At 40.3% G+C, this 23,574-nt stretch overlaps 3 protein-coding genes across 4 annotated transcripts in view; 2 read left to right on the forward strand and 1 right to left on the reverse strand.

The window, feature by feature from the left end:
* The window catches only part of SH3BGRL (SH3 domain binding glutamate rich protein like), a 37,761-nt gene extending 27,046 nt beyond the window's left edge, over positions 1-10,715 (forward strand). The window contains exons 2-4 of the mRNA XM_062584741.1: positions 187-372; positions 4,150-4,230; positions 7,890-10,715. Coding sequence (XP_062440725.1) covers positions 187-372; positions 4,150-4,230; positions 7,890-7,922 — 300 coding nt within the window. The 3' untranslated portion in view covers positions 7,923-10,715. The remainder of the gene's footprint in view (positions 1-186; positions 373-4,149; positions 4,231-7,889) is intronic.
* A 2,681-nt stretch (positions 10,716-13,396) lies between these two features.
* Positions 13,397-14,339, reverse strand: LOC134145362 (SH3 domain-binding glutamic acid-rich-like protein 3). Of its 2 annotated transcripts, XM_062584772.1 has the most exons (3): positions 14,206-14,339; positions 13,946-14,113; positions 13,397-13,648 (listed from the first exon to the last, which is right to left on the reverse strand). In XM_062584772.1, exons 1-3 carry the CDS (start codon positions 14,251-14,253, stop codon positions 13,547-13,549), a joined length of 318 nt encoding a protein of 105 aa, XP_062440756.1. In that variant the 5' UTR covers positions 14,254-14,339; the 3' UTR covers positions 13,397-13,546. The 2 variants fall into 2 exon arrangements, 1 of the variants encoding a protein (XP_062440756.1); XR_009959590.1 differs by lacking the exon at positions 13,946-14,113 and having other exon boundaries at positions 13,561-13,648.
* Positions 14,340-15,279: 940 nt separating this feature from the next.
* LOC134145350 (TLR adapter interacting with SLC15A4 on the lysosome-like) lies at positions 15,280-22,698 on the forward strand. Its single transcript, XM_062584752.1, is given in 5 exon segments — positions 15,280-15,312; positions 17,802-17,966; positions 18,673-18,887; positions 21,059-21,083; positions 21,085-22,698. Coding segments are annotated over 3 exon segments (1,098 nt in total). The 5' UTR covers positions 15,280-15,312; positions 17,802-17,966; positions 18,673-18,757; the 3' UTR covers positions 22,028-22,698.
* The last annotated feature ends 876 nt before the right edge of the window (positions 22,699-23,574 follow it).

The following is a 23,574-nucleotide window of genomic DNA, read 5'->3' on the forward strand; positions in this document are numbered from 1 at the left end:
TCTCAGATCCTTATCTCTTCTTTAGAAAATACTTGTTCTTGCTTAAAAAAAAAAAAATCTTACATCATTTTCAACCTGTTTTGTGTCCTGTTGTTTCTGCATTGGACCCTGGAATTGCATAAGCAGCAGCACAAAAATACTTCGATGACTAATATTGTTTGTTTTCTCCTGCTCCCTTTTTGACAGATTAAAAAGCAACAACAAGATGTATTAGGTTTCTTGGAAGCCAACAAAATCGAATTTGAGGAGAAGGATATTGCAGCGAATGAGGAGAACCGGAAATGGATGAGGGAGAACGTCCCCGAAGACAGCCGGCCAGCGAGCGGGAATCCCCTGCCGCCCCGACTCTTCAACGACAGCCGGTACCTTGGGGTAAGGCACCTGCCAGATCTCTCACTTGGTCTGTTCTTGTCCCTGTCTCCCAGTCCTTGCGCAACCATGATGGTTTGTGCTTTGCTATTTCGATCAACTCGGCCAGCTGGACCCCTGGGTGTGCAGGCTGCGAAGGGCATGGAAGATGTTAAATGTTTACTCACCCTTTGAGGCTTTTAATAACAATTAGTGCTTGAATATCGTGCTCTAGAGGAAGGATGGGACCTCAGATCTGCACGTTCTTAGGGCATTGTGCTGCTTACTGGAATGAACCTACCATCAACCTGCGGTATTTTTCCAGTGATCCCTCTTTCTTATTTTTTTAATAGCATTGAAAGTTTAGTTTTCTAATTCTCATTTTTAACTGTAGTTGTGAATTAGCGCATCACAGAAATCTGACACTGTTGCACCAACCCTACATTTGGTAGCAAATTCAGAGAACTGTTCTGTATACATGAGGTTTTTCTATAAACATAGATCATTCTGTAATCTGTTATTCAACTTCCAAAAGAAGTGTTTGTGTGAAGTAATTTCTGCCATGTCAATATATCAGTATTCTAAAACAGAGATGAAAACACTTCCTTGAGATCAGCTTTTTATACACTGTTCCTGTAGTGAAGGTATTTGCAGTCCACTTATTCTAGTACCTTGAACAGATTAAAAATCATGCTGCAAACACAATTCATACTTGTAATTATTTTAATGCTTGATCAAAAGTATGTTGCCCTGCAGCACTTCTACTCACTAGGCCATGCTTGAATGATTATTAGATTAACTGTTAATTTTATTTTTAAAACTTAATATCTTCTGAAAAGAAGCCACAGTATGTATTGCTCTCTGCTGTTTGTTTCTAAATCATTTTGCAATCTGGTGCTGACCTGCAAAGTCTGTAATTCAGGATCTATCAGTTCTGCGCCTTTGAGAGGCAATTCTGTGGCTGCTGAAAGAAATTATACTCAATCCCCAGGAATTTTTTCTTGCTTGTAACAAAGGCAGAACTCAAAATAAAATCCACAGTGAACTAAGATACCATGCAGCTTTCAAGATTTTAGTGACCATAGTTTTGACACAGAAAAGCTTTAGTTTGGAGTGACAGATCAGTAGTTGTCTCTAACTGAAAACTGAGTAGGAGCTAGTCACGAAGAGCTGAAAATGTCTATTATTTGCAATACCTCTTTTTCTTACTTGTTTTTTCCTAAAAAGCAAAAATTTCTGTGCCAGTAGTAAATCCAGCTGCATACAGTGTCACCTTTCTCTCCTTGGAAGATCAGAACCTTTAGGTGTGCGAGCAAATCACTGTGCAGAGTTGTCCTTTATCAGTGAAACGGAGCCACATTTCTGCTGCACTGCTACAGCTTTCCAACAGCACAGGGCACGGTTGTGCAGTGGTGTAGGACAGGAGGAGAAGAAACAGCATGCAGTTGTATCTGGGTGTTTACTTATCATAGATACTTCTAATGAACCCCCAGCTGCAACCCAGGAGAGATTTGGGTACAGTCATTTGGGGGAGGTGTGTACACACACTTCAGGCCAGTTCCTGCTTTGTGCTTATTTCATTGCAAAAGGTTTCCTTAAAGGAATATCGCGTCACTTTGAACTTTTCAGGACTAGTCACTGCTATTCTCCAGGGAAAAAGGTTTTAAAAACTACTGGGTGTTAGGCTAGGCTGAAGATCACACAGCAGAGGATCTCCAGGAGAAGATTTTAATGAAAGTTGTACTGAGCACACCGGCAAGGTTACCCTCCATTTTGGGGATATTTCTGACTGAATTTGGAGTACCTCTGCAGCTGCCGTATACCCCAATGTGTTAAGGTGAGGCTGAGGCATTATATCTTACAGAGAGTCTGCTCTTTGCCTTACTCCCTGTCTTTTCCATAGGTAAAGAGTGAGATGGTGGAGTCTCTGCGCATCACACAAGTGGTTTCAAGTCCTTTTTATTGGTCCTGAGGTTGCTCCCATAAAGAGCAGTCCTGGGAGATGCAAAAGGGATCTTAGTTGCTCTCATTTAGAAATCCAGTGAATTTACATAGCTGGATTGGAGTTACTGCAGTTTGGCTTTCAGAATGGTAAAAGTTAATTTTATACACCCACACATTTAAAAACCCATCTATGTTTTTATCTGATTCACTTTAAGCATGAACTTCCCCGTTGCTTTTATCTGATGCAGCATAACAGGCAGAGGTATGAGCAAACCGGGTTTTGTTGGCGTGGGCGCAGCAGAGGGACAGCGGTTGCAGGCTGCCCGTGCCCACGGGCTGGCGAGGAAGCTGTTCTCAGTGGTGAGCCTTCCTCTCCTGGTCGGTGCTAAGAGTCAGACTGCTGGGCTATGCACTTGCAAGATTAAAAACCCCTTGGTTATCAAGCATTCCCAGCGTAGCGCAAGCACGGTCACCAGGAGGGCTTTAGGGAGGATTTAACGTATGCATACACGTTTTTATCGAACTAGCACCTGCACGCTACATGTACAAAGTGAACAAGGATTTGATACCCCTGATCTCTAGGCTCTTTGCGTTCTCAGTTCCCTCTCTTCTAGCTGCCACAGCCTCTTCTGCAAGTATGCTGCAAATCCTGGAGCGCTTGCACTTGCTCACTCCTTACACTTTTGCCTGCAGACGGACGGACACGTGAGGCAGCTTGTCCTTAACGGCAGCTCCCTCCCTGGAGCCTGCTTGGTGCTGCTGTTCGTCCCTAGGGAGATTTTTTGGCTAGGGCTTGTTCATCAGAAGAAATCCCGTTAGAGCTGGAGAAAGCCAGTGCCGTTTCTTCAGCTAAAATGGCGAGGAGGAAAGGCCCAAGTCGGGTAGAGACCGAGCTTGGAAATTGGAGTTAGGGAAGTGTGTAGTAACTTGGCCAGCGCCGGACTGGCACAGCCCTGGGTTCGTTTGGTTTTGCTCTCTCTTCCCTAATGTAGCAGACAACTAAGTTGACTCATTTATGCTCTGTACAGAATTGCATTCAATCGGTACAGATTGCATTCGATTTGGTTATTAAAAAGGGCAGAGAAAGGAGCACGTATATTTTTATTGTGTTTCATTGTTTTTACCTTTTTTATGCTTGAGAAGTGGCTGTGTGTGTATTTAGAGTAACTGTGGTGCACTTTAACGCAGCACCAAGCAGCGTGCGGCCGAGACGCGCTGTTCTGTGGGGCTGGTGCACTAACTGTGCTTCCACTAACGGGAGCTGGATCTGCGCTCTCCAGCACGTGAATGCAGATGGATTTATAACAAACAGCCCCACTGCATTTAATTCATTTGCCTAGACTAATTGTAAATGGGAAAAGTGATGGAAAAAGGTTTACTTTCAGATTACAGATTTAAATTTAGCTTTTAACAGGTTTAAGAGTTGATGTCCATAGTTGCAGCGGTGCCGTTACTAATCAGGAGTCAGTAACGACAACTGTGGACGTTAACGTTTCTGATTGCAACTTCGTAAGGGCTCAGCCCGGTCCTGGAGGAGGGACGTCGATGCCAGACCAGTGAGAGCCGAGTGCATTGCCATGGAGGCTGTCCCTCCTCCAGGAAGGGCTGAAGCACCTCGTAGCACCGTCTGTTGCTGTGGATGCTGAAATCCCCAGCTTGTCACCTTTTCCAAACACTACAAATTATTTGGTAGCAACACTAATGATAAAAAGCTGAAGTGACCTCTGAATTTTGCATAATGCCACAGCGAGCAGTTTGCTCGATGTGGGCTGGGTAACATACCAAACTGATCTCCAGTTATTTCTGAATATTCATACTTCTGTTTTGCTTTTTCCCTCCCTTGCCCCTGACCTGAAGGATTATGAAGCTTTCTTTGAAGCCCGAGAGAACAACGCAGTCTATGCATTTTTAGGCTTGACTGCACCACCTGGTTCAAAGGTAGGTGTCTACATTTTTCACAGTAAACTACAACCTGTATTTTCTCTGCTCATGGTAGGACAGTTTGTTTTTTGTGGTTGCTCCAATGAATCTACCTGCTCGTCTGATATTCAGGCTCCAGAGGCTTTATCTTTCAGACTCCAGCAGTACTGCAATATGCAATGAGCATAAATAAATATGCTCATTTATTTAGAGGATGCTATATTCCCTGGAGGCTGTATTCCCTGTTCCTCCCTGTCCTTCCACCAGAAAAACTCAATGTTCAAGACTGTTCTTTTGGTACCTTCACTACAGATCCACTTTGGATTTTTTTTTTAATTAGATTTTTTTTAAATATAGTACACCCTGAGAACAAGTGAAAGAGTAGTTAACATGTGCACTGAAGAAAGTCCAGGAAATCTGAATGAGAAGAAATTGCCACAAAATAAAGATTTTTCAATTTAGTGAACAAAATAATAATTCATATGAAGTTTTGATGAAGCTTTAATAATGGAAAATACCCTGCAAACAGAGCCAGCGGTTTTAATCGAAAGCAATTTTTTCCTCCACCTTGTCATCCGAAGCTTTGTTTTTCCTTTGCCAATTGCAAACTGGGTTGCTGCTGTGCAGATGTGATGGGCTGGGATTCTCCACTGGATTTTGACAAGATAAGACAAGGCTGCTCTGGAGGTTTCACTTGAGGGCAGCAGGATCTGCCAGGTCACTTCCAGCTTTCTTGTTCCACTGGATAAACACACTGCTTCCTTTCAACTTCATTCATGTAAGAGTTGAAGGTCACCCTGTACGTATCACTCAGAGACCTAATTTTAAAGGTGAATGAGGATCAGTTTGTATTAACTGTTACAAACTGCAGGTCAGACTGAAACCTGCAGTTTTGGAACAAAAAAAAATTCCAGAGATAACTGCACTAATGTGAATGGTGTAGTGAGGAAAAACTCTGGCTCGTACAGAGAGTTCCCGAGTGACGAAGCCTGCGATGCTTGCCCTGGAGTAACGCCTCGCTGGGTTCAGACGGCCGGCTGCGCACAAAACGAGAGTCGTTTAAATCCTGTTTCAGTGGATGTTGTGGAACGTCTGCACAGCATGGCACAGAACTGCAGAACGGAGCCAGCGGGTGGGAAGGAGCGCTGAGACCGCAGGGTGATGCTCTCTCGATTGCAGAGGCTTTCCCGGCTGCATCCGTACGATCCTTTGCCCGCTCTGCAGCAGACTGGGGGGACTGCGGAGTGACCGTGCAACCCACTGCGCCCTTGGAAGCGCAGTGCTGGTGGGGAACAGCTGGTGCCACGATGAATCGGGTCGCCTGTCTCCAACACACGCGAACCTTGCTGCGTACCTAACCTGCAAGTTCCTGCTTTGACAGAAGCCGTCTGCGTGGCCAGCGGTTGTTCTAATTCTGTCCGAAGGGTGGCTTTTAAGGAAAAGGTTAATCTTTAAAAGGAGAAACATTCAGGTAGTTGTACTCTGCTGAATTTTCATGTTACTTGCTGCTGCTTGGGGGTGCGTTTGAGCTGATGAAGGTAACCTTTGGATGAGCGACTTTGCACCCGGTGTGTTCTGCTATTGGCCTGACTTTTGTTATCTGTACTACAATTAGATGATGTCAAATCACGCTGATTGCCTGCAGCCTGGACCGAGAAACTGATTGTAGACGCTGAAGTTGGCATTTACAACATAGCTGCATGCAGCTAATACTGCAGTTATTGAGTCTTTGGATGGGGCTACATAAAATGAATCTAGGATCAGCCTGAGTACTATTGCAGGAGAGGACCTTGACAGCAAACCTCCTTGAAGTGTCAATCTGAGAGGTTTGGAAAGATGTTTAAATACAAAGTTCCAATATTGATGCCAAACAAAATTGTGAGGCAGGCCTCAGAAATGAGGACAGGAAATGGAAATAACTGTTTACTGAGTGCTGGTGTTTTGTTTTATGCTTTGGGCACTGAAGAATTCAAATGCACCTACGGACACCAGGGAAGTACTCAGAAAAATGGTTTGCATTTAATTTGTCTTAAATATCCCAACTTCAAGCAGTATGAGGTTTTTTAAAGGGAGGGGGTTGAGTGAGTTAAAGACTGCGATTACTTGTTTAAGAACAGACAGCATGTGCAGTGAGGACCTTCATGGGAGCAATAAGGGGAAGTGTGAAAGACAAAGTGCTCAGAAGCTGAGCACTGCACAGGTATCTTGCTGGATTAGGCTCAAGAAAAGAGAATTTGACTTCCAAGGCAGGTAGGTTAGTGTGCTCATTGTAGAGTGCACTTTGTGTTATTTCTACCTGTTTTCCTGGGGAAGAGAGAAATACCAGAAATCCTCTCCAGCTTACCCCTGCCTCGTTTAAAGATGCATACCTGAGACTGCATTTTCTACCAAAAAACAGTTGGATGCCACCTCTGAACTGCCTCTGTTACCATTCAAAGAATCACTTGTCTTCTTGAGAATTTAGAATATTTTTTTCCCCAAGTTTTGTTGCCTGTTTTCACCTTTCCACCTTCTTCACCTGCCTTTTCTGTCTCTAACTGCCCTTGCACGAGCCCCTTGGCTGCCACGACTTCCTGGCTGTGCTCCCAGGGCTGCGGCACGCGGCCGGAAGGGGAGCGCGGGGGGTGGCGGAGCAGCAGCCCCAGCCTTCCCACGCTCCGGGGCCGTGTGATGCGCTCGGGCAGCCAGCCAGGAAAGCCCGAGACATCCCCCGAGTCCGAGATAACGGAGATACATGTGGTCCTTCCTGCTCTGCGGGCTGGGGTCAGGGACTGTCCCCCCCCCCCACCTTAGTCTGAGGGGGTCTTACAAGCTTCCCAGTCTTTCCCTTCTTTCTCTTCCCTCCCTCCTTTGTGTAATATTTATTTGTTTGACATATTTTTGAAATAGTTACAATGACTCAAGCTTATGTTAGCAGTGATACCAAGTCTTCTGTCTTAGGTATTTATATGCAGTCACCAAAGTAAACAACTCGATTACATAAAAGAGTTTAGCAGATTTGGGGGCTTTTTCTTAAAAACAAACAAACCTTCTGTCCTGACGTGCCCCAGTGAAAGCTCTGTGAATCTGTTCATTTTTTGTATCATGTATTACATGATAACATGTAATTACACTGATCTTCAGTCAGAAGTATGTTTGCAGAAACCATTTTCAAGGAAATTATTTTCCTTTTGTAGTTCCTCTGTAACACCAGGCATTTTAGTTCCATTGGTGACCACCTTCCTTCTGAACATATGAAACTCCGAAACTGAAAGATGCAGATTATTGTTTTTTAATGTTCCTTCTGAAACGTACTAAGAAATGTTAGAGGTTGGGGTGTGTGCGTTAAACCATAGCAGCTGATTCTTGATCTCAGTAGGAATCAGCAATAACTCATCATATCCATTCTTTGACATATGTGGTCAAACCTGGTCTTGTCATGGTCAGGAACGCAGAGCGAGCAGCAGAGAAAACCTGAATATGTGCATATTCCTGCAGGTCCTGTTTAGACTAGGCTGGAGTTGGAGGTAAAGCTAGCACCATATACGATTTGCTGGTTGAGTTGGGCTCAGAGCTGCTCACTTTACTCCTGTAATACTTGTTATTTTGTATGGACATTGGTGCTTAGCCCAGGTGTGTATATAACTTGTCACCTTGCATAAAGTACTAATATGTATAATTCTGTTCTGCTATTTCAGGAAGCCGAAGCACTGGCAAAGCAGCAAGCATGAATTTCAACTGCCTTAAATGCTCTGTAAAGGGAATTTCCACAGCTTTTTATAAAATAGTAAAATTGTCTCTGCTTCGAGAAAAATAGATGTGATTTTCTAACGTTTGATTGGTGCTTGCAGCATTCACAGTACATTAATACAGATTTGAACACAAGGCGAAAATGTGAACATAAAGGTAGAAGGCATGGAGTGTGTTATTACGAAGTCGGAAGCATAGGAAATTGAAGCAATTAGACATGATTGATTTTTCAAATAGTTTAAACACTCTTGGCAATTTGTCCATTTTGTGTAAACTTGAAGAAACTATTTTAGTACTTCTAATGCAGATATGGTTATACCTAGATATCCAACTATTTAAAAATACGGAAAACAAGCAACAGCATTAAGTCTGATCAGATACTAATTTTAGTGCCTGAGTTGCCTCAAAAATATTACTGAAATAAACAGTAATTTTTCAGTGTCTTTTTAGATTCTGGTTTAAGATGAAATTGTAGGTGGTGGTGTGTAGTAAAGTAACCATTGTAGTCACTTTTGGAATTGGTGTTTGTTCTTTTTTAGAGTGGATATTTAAGAGTGTATTGTAACACGCTGTACAGGTGACAAAAAATGCCATGTATTTCTCATTTAAGTGATCTATGTGGGCTCTTCCTACAAGGAAAAGGGGATTTGGGCAATGGACAGCCTTTCCATTGGCAAGTTGACCACATAGCTGCCTAGGCACAGCTTTTTCCATGTTTGTGTGCAAGACTCAGTGCACCTCCGTGAAATACACGCTAATTCCCAGGCAGTGTTGCAAATAAGCCAAAACGGCCAGAAATGCCATTTCCTTACCAGTGTAAGGGTGAAAGCCTTTAATGTAATTCTTTACAAAAATATCAGTTCACACTGCTTATAGTACTAGATATCTCAGTGCATGTCCTGGTAGTAATTAGTTGCATATGTTATTTTTTCAAATGAGGAAGAAAAGCTAAATGTTTGAATAGCAAGAACTATTGTAATTGAGCAGGACTTTTTTTTAAAGGTTTAAAAACTTACTTCTATTGCTATTGCCATATTATGAAGCTATTACAGGAATTGCAAACCTATTTAAAGTGTCTTGTATTGGTCAATTTACCATGTGCAATATTAGCCTGTCCATTCTCCCAGTGCTCATCAGATAGTCTGTATTTCTTGGCCATATTCTGCAAAAATATAAATAACTACAAGTGTCCTGAACAGTAAGAAACATGTGTGGGTAACTTAAAATGCATTTTGTACCACATAAGGTACTTATTCCCCAAAAGCAACAGAGGATAGTGAGAAAGATGATTAGTCCTTGTATAGTTAGAGGATCATTCTAGAGGATAGCTCTGCACACGCACATTTTAATTTTCTTTGCTTTTTGAAGGTAGAGAAACAGGTAGTATAGATCAGCAAAAGGCTGCAGCATATCATCACAGTGCAGTTACTTTCACTGAGGCTGTAAAGCAATGCTTTTAAAGTACTTTCTAAAGCAGTTTACAGCTTACAAAGTCTGAAATTAGGAACAGGACAAAAGTAAAAATTTATGTTTACAAACACTCTGAAGTGCAGTAATTCAGTACTTCTATCCCCAACATTTGTTTGGAGCTTTTGTTCCATTTACTACAACTAACGATTTTGTCAGCATCCATTGGAAGAGAAATGCAGCTACTTGCTTTTGGTTGGAGAAAGTTCTTCTAGAGAAGTTCGTGTTAAAACTTCCACAGATGTCAGTGGACAGGATCTAGTGTGAAGCCAAGGTAGTTAAAATCTTTTTTGGTCATGTTTTATTTTTCTGCTTTGGGGTCCTGGGCATAGGTGTTTGAAGCTTGTGCTTATAAAAACAAGAACAGTATCAAAATACATAGGGGTATATTAACATTGCCTCACCTTCAAGATTAACACATGCATTTGTGCTTTCTTGTTAACAGGCTTTATCAGTAATTGCTGAAATTTTGTGGAATTTGTTTTTAGGATCTTTTAGGGGCAGAAGGTGGGTTACATCTTGCATCTAATGTCTAATTTTAATCATTCACTGTGATTGCATCATTCTGAGCTGAGGTGAGCATTCCTTCTTAATATTGGCATAATCATTCTCTTTGTCTAAACCTACTGGTCATGCTTTTGAGGAAGTCAGAATACTAGGTGAAGGTTGGGAGGAAAGTGGAATTTGAGACACAAGTCACTGTACTCATGCTTATTTGCTGTGTTTCCTGCTTAGGGAAAGTATGGCATAAGTTTTGTGCACTACAGTCACTATTTTGGAGAAGCTGTAGTTGAAAGTGACTGCCAAATTCCGTCAGTTCAGTGACCTAAAATGTTCTGAAAAAAAGTCAACCTCTATTTCTGATGGTCAAGAAAATCTCCAAGCTTAAGAAGGCAAAGCCAGTTCCCTCATCTAGTCCCCGCATCCTTGCCATATGGTAGCATTCAAACTGTATCTGCATTCCTAAGAAAGCAGTGTCGAGACAGACTGAATAATTTCTTTGTCTGGGGAACAAGGCACCAACACAGACTGAAAAATACCTAAAATCTCTCTGTTGTGGGCTGTGTAAAACTTGTATTTGTTTTGATGAAGACTTTTTGCATGAAGTAGGAGTGGTAGGGATGTGTTCCCTTTATGCTGCTTCTCTGGTTCATATACATGTTCTTACGTTAATGATGGGTGCAACAACTGAATTTGTTCATTGTCTGTATTTTTTCCTATGTAGAAGGCAGGCAATAAGTATTTAAACTGTATATTAACCATTCCTGAATCATTCCAATAAAATTGTTTCAGAATGCTTTCTCACACTCCTGACTTTTTTTGCATGGTATCTTCATGGTCTGAAGTGGCCCCATAAGTTGAAAAAAGTGCAGTTTTCAAATGAAAATAATGATAAAAAAAAAAACAAACAAAATGATCTGTGTAATAAAGTGAACATAATGCATGAGTTTTCCATCCAGTACTGCATGTTGAATTTATTGTCTCTCTCATCTTTTGCAGCAAAGGAGTTAATTATTTAGGAAGCATTTACACAAAATAAAGGTTTTTTTTTTTGTTTGTTTGTTTGTTTGTTTTTTTAAGGAGAGTATTGAATACACTTCCTGCTTTCCTACTCCTCCCCCAAGGCAGTTATCAGCTCAAAGTTGACAGGGCAAATCAACTTCACCCCATGCCTGCAAAGGTTGCCAAACAGCCTGAGCTGCTTTTCTCACAATGTGTGATTAATTAGCTTTATGCTGCTCACAACAGGGGGGCTATGTTATTTAATATCTATGTTGCCAGAGAGGGCAGTGTTAGATCTCTTGTTTAAACTATTTGTTTTTACCTTCTTTATTTGCCTGGTAGATCTAGCAGGTACTTTCTTTTAAAAGTCCATGTACTTTGCATACTGAAGTATTATACCACTGAGAAACACTATAGAAGATACATTTTTCAGCCCCTAAATTGTACTAGGACTTGCCCAAATCCCAGAATGTATTTGCATGCTCTCAAGGAAACTGATCACTTGGGTTTTAGAGTGGTTTGTTAGGAGGAAGCTTGCTTGCTTTCTATTTCTAGGATCAACTTTTTTCTGTCTAAACAACTAAAGCACAACTGAGAGCTATTAGTTAGCCTCATGTCTTTAAGTAGTGTTTACTGCTTGTCTTTCACTCTTGCTCTCCACCATTATTTAATGTCTTAAAAACTGGCCTATGATGTAAGTTACGGAAAACAGTTTCTGATGTTGTTTCTACTTACAAGGAATTCCATTTACTCTCACTGTATATACACTTCACTTGTATAATCTGAATAAATCTCTTGCTTTCTTGTCTGTTTATAAAAGTCTTAAAAAAAAAAACACAAGTAATTGTTATTCATTAATGTAAAGGTCAATACAAATCAGTTTCAAAAATCTGTTTAAAAACAAAATGCATGTCTGCATATATTTACTTAACTTGCTGTTTCAGGTTATAATGGTGTGCACTGTAATAAACTTTTCTACCAATGAGATTTTTCTCATTTCTCATTTAATATTCTTAATCCATATTTTGTGGAAAATTCTTTAATGCCTGATTATATCATTCAGCTCATGTTGCATGTATTTTAAACTCCAAAAATACCTTCCAATACACATTCAGGGTGTGCATAGTGGAGATAGATGCCTGTTAGTCCCTTACTGAAGAGGTTTCATCACAGAGTTGATTGAGGCTAATTTGACAAAGGCAAGCCCAAAATGTAGGCTTCTAAAATAGAGTTTGGGTAAAGTTGTTGTCAACAGAAGTGGGTGAGATTGTACATGATTAAGTATGCTGGGTAAATGACTGCCTCTTCAGCAGCTCTATTACTTGAGCTGGTAAGAGTTCATTTACACACTGCACACAAAGATCTGAGTCTTGGCTTTTATTCTTTTTAAGCATGAAATGAAAAAAAGGTTGTGGTATTAGCTAAAGCTGTGCACACAAGCCCACAATTTGAGAAATGCAAGAAAAATACTTACCAGGAACAACCTAAGATGCATTTTACAAAGGAATACTTTAAATCCATTTACATAATAGATTCAGACTTATTGGTAACCTGCATTAAGAACTTAGGCTACATCCCTCTTGTCTTCTCCATTATGGTAAGACAATTTTAATAGTCAATTTAAAATGAAACTGAGACAAGTCATTACCTAGAAGCAAGCCATTAAGATTTCCTGCCTTGAACTTCCTTTTTCCTCTGACTTTTTTTTTTTTGGGGGGGGGGGTGATGTAAATACAAGACTGGGAAAACATGTGTTACTACATAGGGAGAGGAATTCTGATTTAACATTTTTTTGCTTCATCCCCAGCCTCTGATGAAGAGCTGACTGAATGTGCAAGGGAAATGCACATTCATCATGCAATACGTCTACCTGTCACTCATCCATGTATTCCATTCAAGAGCTGAGTAGTATCATCACATTTCTTCCACCTATGATTTTTTTATGAGTCAACACAGTTTCTGAATAGCCAGTGTTATGCTGTCTGCTACACCAGAACAGAGTAACTGTATCAATTAGCAATTTTAGACATCTGTCAGTCTGTCAAAAGAGTTAATTTCTGAGAGGTACATTCACACAAGGAAGAGAAAAAGCCCTAAAGGTCATCTTAGCACTACAGTTCATTTAAGCTGTGTCTGAAGCTTCTTTTGATACAGAAAATGAACGGCATGAACAGGAATCAGCTGGTGTAACTACTAGGTGCTTTCATGAAAGCAGAATGGAACTATCCTAACATCTGTGCTTGTTCTGGAAATGGATTACACTTAGCATAAAAAAGGATGAGGTGTGAAACCCATCTGAATAGATCAGGAGGTAAATAATTATCAAGTAATTATCTTTTAATGAGTGTCCCAGAAAAGCAGAAGTATTTTTTGAGTCATCTGTACTATGTGATCTTGGTATATTTTAGATTGAAATTATTTTGAACAATTTTGAAGTATATTGTAAAACTCTATAGAAAATGCAAAAGAATGCTGAAAGCTGGCTTAAGATGATGAAGCAGAGATTGCTGTTTTACTGCAGAAAATAGAAGCATTGTATTATCATGAACTCCTGGATGTTTATTCTGAGTAGCTAACAAAATACACACATTTAGTATGTCCCATTCATGAACTACCAAATGCGAAAATCAGTCCTTTAGACAGTAATTTCTTCTCGTACAGGCTTGTCTATTGAGGTCATCTTCAGGAACTTGGAGACTTCTTCATTTTCAGTTGCTTGGTAAAGCATCTCAAAATCCTTAAAGACAAGCACAAAACCAAGCAACATCATTGCGCATCGTAACTCCCAAGGGACTCCAACCTCAAGCCCTTTCCTAGGGCATAGGGCGACTTATTTTTTGTTAAGGCAAAGACCTCAAGTGGTTTGCAACCACAACCGTGGCATCAAAGCCACGAGGACCTTCCTACTGCCGCCGCGGTGAGTCCACAGGCAGCAAGGCCTAACTGAGGTGTGTGGCAGTGCTGTGAGCCAGGGGGTCTGATCCTGCTCCAGATTAAATCACGGCGCAGGGTTCCCGGGGAGCCCGGCCCTTACTCCGCAGTACTCGTCGCCGTTGAATATCTGCGGCGGCATGGCCTGGGGGTCGCCCGCCTTCTCGCGCATCTCCCGCAGCCGCCCCTCGCTGACGGACACGTCGATCAGCTCGTACTGCAGCCGGTTCACGTCCAAGATCCGCCTGACCTCGGCCTGCCGCTGCCGCACCTGCGTCCGGGGAGAGCGGCACCGAGCCCAGGCGCCGCCGCGGCCGCTGCGGCCTCCCCCCGCCCCACGCCCCTTGCCCCGGCCCCGCTCACCTGCCTGGAGCCCGTCACGCTGCTGTAATACACCTTGATGGCGCTCATGGCCGCCGCCGCCCGGTTGCTCCGGCAACCAACCGTCGCCGCGAGCCCGCCCCCCGTCCCCGCCGCGCTGATTGGCCGCTCCGCCTGTCAGTCAGCGCTCGGCTCGTGGCGACCGTTGGCGGCGGCGCTTGCGCGGCTGCCTGAGGGGAGCGGCGAGCGGCTTGTTAGGGGCGTCCGCGCTGCTTCTCCTCCCATTTCAGGCGAGCGGCGGCCTCCTCTTGCGCTGTGCTTCTCGGTTCTGCGCGTGTGGCGCAGCGCTGTTTCTCTGGGGCGGGATGGGCTCTGCCGTCCCGGCGGCTGCGCTGGGGTGCCGCCGCGCTGCTGGTTTCCTCAGTGCGTCGTAAGACTTGATTTGCGGTTATAAAAGTACTTTGGTGTCTGAGTGCCTTTAAGGTGCGAAAAGCCCCGTGTAGGTGGGTGCATCCATGTGAACCAGTGGCAGCTTCGATCCTAAATAGAGAGGAATCGTTAGAGAGTTTGGTTTTTTTAACAGTAAGCGCCGAATTTCTATTTCCTGAGAGAAAAATCTGTTCGCTTTAGAAACTACAGCCGCTTCTGTAGCGGGCAGAAACGTTAAATCCGTCCCTTGGCCTGTGAAGACTGCGGAGCCTCCGGTGCGGCCGCGGCAGAAGCTGAACAGGGCGGTCAGTAGGTGGCACGAGAGACGCGGGTTTGTGCCGGCAGCCGGAGAGGACTGAAGTAACGAGCATCGTGGGTGTATTGCGACCCATTTTGACACACGGTGCTTACAGAAATACAGTGTTTGTACTTATTTTTGTTTTAAATACGTATTCCGTGCTGGGAGTAACACGGACGTGCGTGTCTTGAACAGAAGCAGCGGGTGAGGGGAGCCCTGCTGCCGGGGGGCAGGAGGATGTGGCCGAAGCTCATCATATTTACCCGATGGGTAAAACAACAAATTTAAATCCAGTGTTGCAGGGGTGGAAGGAACAGCTGCTTTTAAGTGTATCAAACTTTTCTGCTTGCATGCTGGTACTTAACAAACAGAAATGAGATTTGATAAGAGATGAGATTCTTTGGCCTCCTTTCTATTTGTAGGTATGTACAGATAACTTGAATCTTCTATCACAGTAACTGTAGAATAACTAATCACAAGAGACACCAGCAGAGTTGGAACATATGTTCACGTAAATGAAGAGCTGCTGTGCAAAAATGTTCTGGAGCCTTGAAGAAACTGAGTAGTTAAAGTGCTGCTAGCTGAAATGGAAAACGAAAAATTTAAAGCAACTGTGCTTTAAAAATATTAGTTAATGTAGTCAGCTTCTATTTCGTATTTATATGCATATAAAATACATAGTTTGAGCTGAAATAAGCTCAAAATTACTAATTTCTGCAGAAGTGCTGCTATTTAGGTATTAGTGTAATATAACAGTGTAAACAGTATATGGCAGTACACAGTGCTGTATTGTTTACTTTTTCATGTATGAATGATACAGTCAAGCATCATGACAGATTTTGCTTTAAGTTTAGCCTGGGGATTCAGACATTCTTGTCTTGCTGGCTCTGTTTTTTCCAAGTGTAATTTGTATTCAAATTTTGAAATAACTGTGCTGTCTGTCTTATTCTGATTTCATCCTTGTAAATTTAAGCTTTTTATACGATGATATTATAGGTGGAAAAATATTAATATTTTTTGGATGTTGATGCATTTGACATCTGAATACAACTGAAATGAAAAGTGACTTGTTTTTAATAGCTCGAATGACTAATTCACCTAACATGATTTTTTTTCCTTCTCCCCTCTCTCTGCTGCTTTTGTGCTTTGTTGAAACAGCTTCACAAAAAATATGACTACAGCTGGTGATAATTATAAACTCAGTGAAGGAAGCAGGGTTTAAACTACATGGAATTTGAGCCACCCTGTTTCCTGTGAGGTCTGATTCTGTCAAGGCTGGGGCAAGAGCACTCTGCTGAAGTTGCAACCAAATCTACCGTATGAAAATGGAACTCATGTAGAGTGATTAAATTAAAAAAAAAGAGAGAGAGAGAGAGGTGGTGATTTTGAACAACCTTTAAATAGGAGATGAGTTTTATAAATCTTTTTCTGCCAAAACATGTTGAATGATGTGTTGCAATCAATATGTTGCTGTATTGCTATCTTTACTGTGTAGTTTTGTTCTGTTTTTTTTCACTTCTACCATTATGCTAAGCAATGTCTATTTAAGAACTTTAGGATAGTATTTGGGTTGAGGATCAACTTCTGACTTTATTTCTTCTGAGAAGAAGGAAATTTAGCAAAAAAAATCAACAGAAAACCGTTCAAATTGTCTACAGACTTGCTTTTGATCAAGTAGTTGGGGTGGTTGTGTGGCTCAGTATATGAGCCCTGGTTTTGGCTATGTGAGGCTAAACACCATTTTTCTGGTGTTCAGTGGAAGGTGCGGATTGTGTAACATGAACTTAGTTTTGCAAAATTATAAATGTAAACTTGTAGAACATCTTAATGTTAAAGGAGATAAAACTAACATAAAGGCATTTTGAGCATGCTGCTGCTTTTTTCTGTGGTTGGAGACTTCTCACAATGGAAAAATATAATTTGACAGGCAGATTTAGACAGGCAAATACAAAAAATGGATTATGTAGAAATTCACTGAAGTTCAGCTTTTGAGTTTTTGCTGTCTGAAACTATGTAGTTCATTCAGTCAAAGAGTATTTACTGAACCTTCAGACTAACGTTATTTGTCAAAGAATCAAATTACTAATGGAAATCGCTGTGTTCAGAAGTAGCCTCTCTGTATTGGAGAATGATAGCATGTTTTGGAATAATCAGTTTGCATGTGGATGTTCAGTTTCTTTCAGGAATTTGCCATCTCCATTTCATCTGAATTAAATAACTACAAAATACCCCACTCTTCCTTTTTTCTTTTCTCTCTCTCTCTTTTTTTTTTTTTTTTTTAAGAGAAGACTTTTAGGCAGGTATAGATAATCCTTTGATGGCTAGGGGAAAAAATGATAGCTTTCCCTAAATATGTCTTTAAAAAGGGGGATTTTTTTGTAAGAACTCAGTATTTTAGGAATTATTGTGAGATGTGTTTAAAAAAAAAAAAAGTGTCTTAAGTCTGCATTCTAACTGTAAATCAAACCAAACCAATATTAACTATGTCTGTGATTTGATTAGTCAGAATTAACTCTTTAGTTACGAGTCTGTAACCCTTACACTAAAGGGTCCAAGAAAAGTTGGTGAAAGAAAACCAGAGAATCTTTACTGACTCCATTTACCTTATGTTCCAGATATTTAGTGATAAACTGTTATTAACAAATAAAGCACAGAGTCATGTGTTTCAATAATATAATTTTCACTTGCTTTCTTAAAAAAAAGTTACGCTTTTGAACAGAAATTAAACTTTTTCCAGGAGATTGGTAATAAGTAGGTTCAAACTCAGATTTGTGTCATACATCCTACATGAATCGAATATTGCCTTTGAGGCTTACTAGACAGATACTAATTCTTACAAAGTCAGTCACAGTTGGAACAAACAGTTGCTGTTCAGCCTCCTGAATGAACTGTCAAATTTTTCTTCTTGAAGATGGCTGGAATGAATGAAAAAGTAAATTGCACAACTGAAATGCTTGATTCATGAAGGCTGACTGGAGAGCTACCCAAACACAATACCAACTTAAGTACATCTCCTGGGCCCTGGCAGAACCTGAATTTTAGTGTGAAGGGGATTCACAGGCATTGTGCCAAAGAGGTAAGGCCAGGTGCAATGGATCTACGGTGCGCGTACAAAATGACCTCACATCACCTCCAGTGTGTGGGTTCTCTGCAGTGATGCCATTCATTTATATAAAAATGTGCTGTGTGTATATGGACATTGCCCATGATTTAGCAATCTTTTAACATCCGGAATATGACAAAAAATTCAGGGCAAAGGGCTGAGCAGATTGTAGTATTGTGCCCCAGGTTAGAAGAAGGTAACACAGAAAAAAACATTGAGAGAAGGATGATTTTTGAGCCCCAAGAAAGTGGCTTGGATAAATGAGCAAAAAGACTTATCTTCAGCTGCCTGATTACTACTACCTTCAGAGAGGCAGATTCTCATATTTATTCTTTATAGAGAAATAAAATTTCACCAAAATTGTGATTTCCTTCCCGAGTGAAGGAAGATCACAAGACTACAAGTTTAGCCCTTTGTTTCAAAAGGGCAAATGCTATAAATAACACTGCCTCTGTAAGTCAGGTGGATGATGGTATCAAAACTGAACTTTAATGTAGATGGAAGTGTTCAGTGGAATTCAGTTTCAGTTTTGAACAGGTTGGTGAAGTACAGACCTCTTGGTCATTTAGTAAGGTTTGTTGTTTTTAAGTGATGTGTTAAGTAGCAGTTATACAACTTGTCAGCGTTGCACCACAGTCGGAAACATCTCAATTCATTTTTTTTTAACATCCTCTTTTAGATTTGCTGTCACTCTGTACTAAAAACGACACAGTTTTCCACTGGGACCACTTCTGTTTTAAAAAGAACACAAAATGAGGAACTAAATGGTGTGTACGTCAGCTCCTGCTCACACAGATGACAATGAAAAGAGTGGTCTCTCATACTCTCACAGCAGTTGTAGTAGCAGAATTCCAAGCTATGTGATTATCCATCTTTCTTACCCTATCAGAATTGGTAAGTCTGGGCTTTATATCCTCCTCTTTTTTTTTTTTTCTTCTTTATGTTCCAGAATGCAGGCACCACTTACTTTAAAGTGTGTGTGTGTGTGTGTGTGTGTGTGTGTGTGTGTATTTTAAGGTTACCATGTTTTAGCTCTTATTTTAGCACTGTGAGCATTTTCAGAGCAAAATAGCTAATTTTTATAGGCATGTAAGGGTCTGGGTGCATGCATACCAGTTTTCAAAAGTAAATTAGGCATGGAGTATTCTAAATTCCATTGACATTCAACCAGACTGAGCCTTCTAAATGTCCTCGTCTATTCTGAAAATGGCACTTTCTCTTCTAAGTCCATTAAGAGCTTCAGAAAATGTTACCCTACTTTTTACATATTTAGATGGTTCTGTAGATAAAGTAAACCGTTACGGTAAAGTGACCGGGAGAGGTTATAGTGTGCTGCCTTTCCTGTCTGCTTTAGTCTCACTTGCAAGCATATTCTAATTTCAGTGTTACAATCAATTTTGGAGGAGAAGGAGGGAAATGTGATTTATACTTTAAAAAAGAGGGGGAAGCAAGCAGTTTTACTGCGATAGTGCGTAAATTTAGGAGGGAAGTAGGAGATTTTCTTCTGTCAGGTACTTGACATTTTGGAATAGCTTTCAGAAAGGTGTACTAGGATTAAAGAAATGACCCACTGTATCAAGTTCTCTTGCAGAACAAATAAACTGGATTTATAGTGTGGTTGCTTATACAAGCAAATGAATAAGGTAAGGAGAATCTTCCCAGTTGTTTATCAGACAACATATTAAATTTGCAGAGGTTTTGTGTGTGGAAGAGCTATCCAGTGACTTGCATGACATTACTCTTGATTTTAAATTCGAAGCAGCATGAAAAGAATCAAGCCTTAGTTATCTGTGACGTAAATAGTTTTTAGTAGATTTCTCACAAGGGTACAAAGGATATTCCATTACAGTGGTTAGATTTAGCTCGGTTGGTTAGAATGTGGTGTTAATAATGCCAAGGTCACAGGTTCGATCCCCGTATGCGCCCCTCGTTTGAGAGTTGGACTAGATGATCTCCAGAGGTCCTCTTCCAACCTTACCAATTCTATGATTCTGTGATATATTCTTCAGAACATAACATACTCTTCAGTAAGACAGCCTCACTCCTTGCCCATCTCCATTGTTTCAAACCATGAGCACAGTAGAGATGTGTGAAGGTACTTGAAATCTGCAGAGATTAAGAAAACATTTGAAGCATAGAAGGATTTGCTTGTGTTCTTCTTTCCCATTCTTCTGCAACAGGAGTGGTTATAGTCTTGCCCTCTGTGAATTTAAGCCAGATACAGCTTTAGCTGGAAAGATTCCCATTGCTTTTAACAGTAGATGAATTAGAAAGAAATGATAAGGAATGATAAAACGTAATAGATTTTGAGGCATGTAGACTAGCTTTTAATTATTCATGTGCACTTAATAGAACTGTGGAGCCTTAGAGATAAGTGTGCTACTTGTACACTATATGCTGTTAAGCTGTGGTTGGAGGAGATAAATTAACTATTTATATCTTTTAAAATCATCATTAGGAGAGACTCTTAAAAACTTTGGTGCACATGAATGCTCAAGTGCTGCGTTTGGGATGCAGTTTTAATAGACATGAAGAACCATCAGCATCTTTTGAAGGTCCTCAGCACTTTGTATGATAGCTCAGGCCAATTTAGAATCAACTTCTAAGTCCAGTTTTGACCTTGACTATCTTCCTGCATCAGGCCTTTAGCTAATAATTTTTTGTCTTTGGGTGGAAAAAGCTGATTTGCAACTGATGATACAATGTAGACAACAAGTGAAATCATCTTGATTTTTTCTTTTTTTTTTTTTTTGTTCTTGCAGTGTAACAGCTCGTAAATATAATCTGTCTCAACTAGACCCAATGCAGAAGAGACACCTAAGAATAAAAGTGAAACTAGACGTGAAGACCTGGTGAATACCCTTGTATCTTCAGAAAGTGTTTTGATGACCTAGTTATAGATGTTACATTTTTAGAAAAGCCAGCAAGTTACTGTTTACTAAAGAGAAACATTTTAGAATAAAAGCAACATCACAGTCTTTTTGAAATATGCATCGTTAATTTTTTTTATCCTTTTTTTTTCAAATAAGCTTGAGGTACTTTGCCCGTTTTTCTTTCACTCACAGGTCTATATGGAAGTCTGGTGATTAGATTTTCTACCACTGGTGGTCATGTTGGCAGAAGGCATCTTAACTGGACTTGTATATAAAGAAACCTGTGATCAAGATAAGCCTCATAGATGTCAGGCAACTGAAAAGGATAAGGAAGGAATTTGGAGAAAGAAACTTGTAGACAAACCAAAAATTAAAGAGTTTGCTGCTGGACATGAGAAGCAGGGCAAGATCACTGCGAAAAGTAGCAAAATGGAATGCAAGAAAGACCCTCACTGGAAATCCATAAAAGAGTTACCTGTAAAAGATCAGAAAAGTCTTGATAGAGGAACCACATCACCAGCTTTACGTATTCCCCAAAGAGAACAAAATAATGAACAACTGGATTTGTATAGATCTTGGTCATGCAATAGTATTTATCAAAACTATCCTGACTTACATATTGGGGGAGATCGTGTGGGTGACCATACGTGTGATTCAGGTTGTGTTTTGGACCATGTGTGTGATGAACTTCCTGATGGCCCTGTTCTGCTGTCTGCAGATATTCCTCTAGGTCAGTCCCCTCTATCTGAGCATCTTGAAAAGCCAAGTATAAAGTCTCTGTCTGGAGATCATACTGGAGAAAGGAGTATGATGCTCTGTGAAGAGCCTCTTTCAAACTCTGTGCTCAACAACTACATGGAAAGAAAAGTGGCAGAGCTCTATAAACAGTTTTTTGAAGAAAATTTGGCCAGGTGTGGTTCTGTAACAAATCTCCTGACTTGCAGTTTGATAAGGAATAACTTGAATCAGTTAAGCTTGCAGATATCCCAGGAGCAGAATATAGAAACATCTAAAGCCAGAGAGGTGCTCTTGCATTCTCTAGCTTTGTTTAGTTTGCGTAATGCTACCAATGGAAATAGCTCTGAATTTAGTACTCCAAACTTACAGATCTCAAACGCAGCATGTGTGGAAAAGACCTGCAGGATACAGTTCACGTCATAACTGAACTGCTCAGCTGAAGAGATGAATAAAATTCAGATACAAATATTTCACTGTAAGGATTAGATTGGGAAATGAAAGCATTGGACGCTACAGGCTTTTTCAAATAAATGTTTTAACATTTAACATACTTTGTCTATGGTGCTCTTCCCAAAGGAAGATCAAAGTCACTATTGTCTTTCTAATGTAGAAAAAGAAATGAACTTATCTCTAAAATGCTGTTCAACTGTATTTTTTTAAGTGAGGAGAGCCATGCTTCTAAGACTCTGGCTCTGTAAGTAATTATACTCAAGTACCATTGGATTTACTCCTGCAAGAACAATCAGTCAAGGCATAAGTGCTGCTAAAATTATGATCTAAGAGAGTAATCCATTCCCCCTGATAAGGAAAAGAATCTAATTGTCTTCAAACTGGAATGTCGCAAACTTGGGCTTCAACTATATTGCCTAATCCAACGTCCAACAAATTTTGCTTCTGCAAAGCTTGATCAGAGTGGCTGAGAAAATATTTCCTTGGTTTGAAAATTTTGTCAGCAGATAGAGGTGTTCAGAATTCAGGATTATTTTGTATATAGCATCATACAGAGGAAATATAAGGCTTAAATGTTAATCAAGACACTCAAGAGGTTCTAATATTATTGCATGTGTATGTTTGTATTGCACAGGTAAAGTATGTTACAGTGAAAAGTTAATAATTTCTTAACAGGTGAAATAGTTGATCAAAACTGTGTTTTATTTTGTTTTAAAAACATATTTTTATTTTAAATAAATTCTTTCCTCTTCAGAGAAATGCATGTATCTTTCTGTCATTATATTATTATTTTATGTACCTTTTGCATTTTTAGTAAATGGACTCTGTCTTTATTTCCTTGGAAATGAAGCTCCGACAGCCTAAACAAGCTAAGATTCTATTGCAACATTCCTGACAAAACATAGCAAACCTTTTTTCCTTTTTTCTTTCATAAGAGTAAATGAGAAACTTGCTTACTTAACTTCCAAATGTTTTTTCTTCCTTTTTGGTCACTTCTCAGTAAGTATTTTAACTGCAAATTAATAACTGTGTTGCTATTCTAAAATGATAAATGAACAAGGCAGTTATCTTGACAGCAGAAGTTTTCTACTGATAAGCAAACCTCTTTATTCACTTGTATTATGACTAGGTGTGATTTGATATACCTGCAGTTCTAGGCTGGTAATCATGAAATGCAAACCCCAGATCTACCAACAGAGCTATATTTGTACAATTTTAAGCTTCCTGAATACATGCTGTAGTGCCAGTTAAATCATTTTATTTAGTTAATGATGCCAGTCAATGCAAAAGCATGGGACCAATTATAAAGAATTTCTCTGTGAAACTTGTTTTGTAACAACTAGTGTAAAACAAAACTGTCTCTGTTTTTGAGATACGTCTCTTGAACTCTGTTACGTAGTATGCGTTTTCTAAATCTTTGTCATCCTTCTAAGAAAATGTGAAGGATGGTGTGATCTCTAGGTAATAATACATCAAATGCGAGCACACTTGTGTTTGCAAATCAAGGCCCTTGACATCTG

The sequence above is a fragment of the Rhea pennata genome, chromosome 11 (genome assembly GCF_028389875.1).
Source record: "Rhea pennata isolate bPtePen1 chromosome 11, bPtePen1.pri, whole genome shotgun sequence".
Lineage (NCBI taxonomy): Eukaryota > Metazoa > Chordata > Aves > Rheiformes > Rheidae > Rhea > Rhea pennata.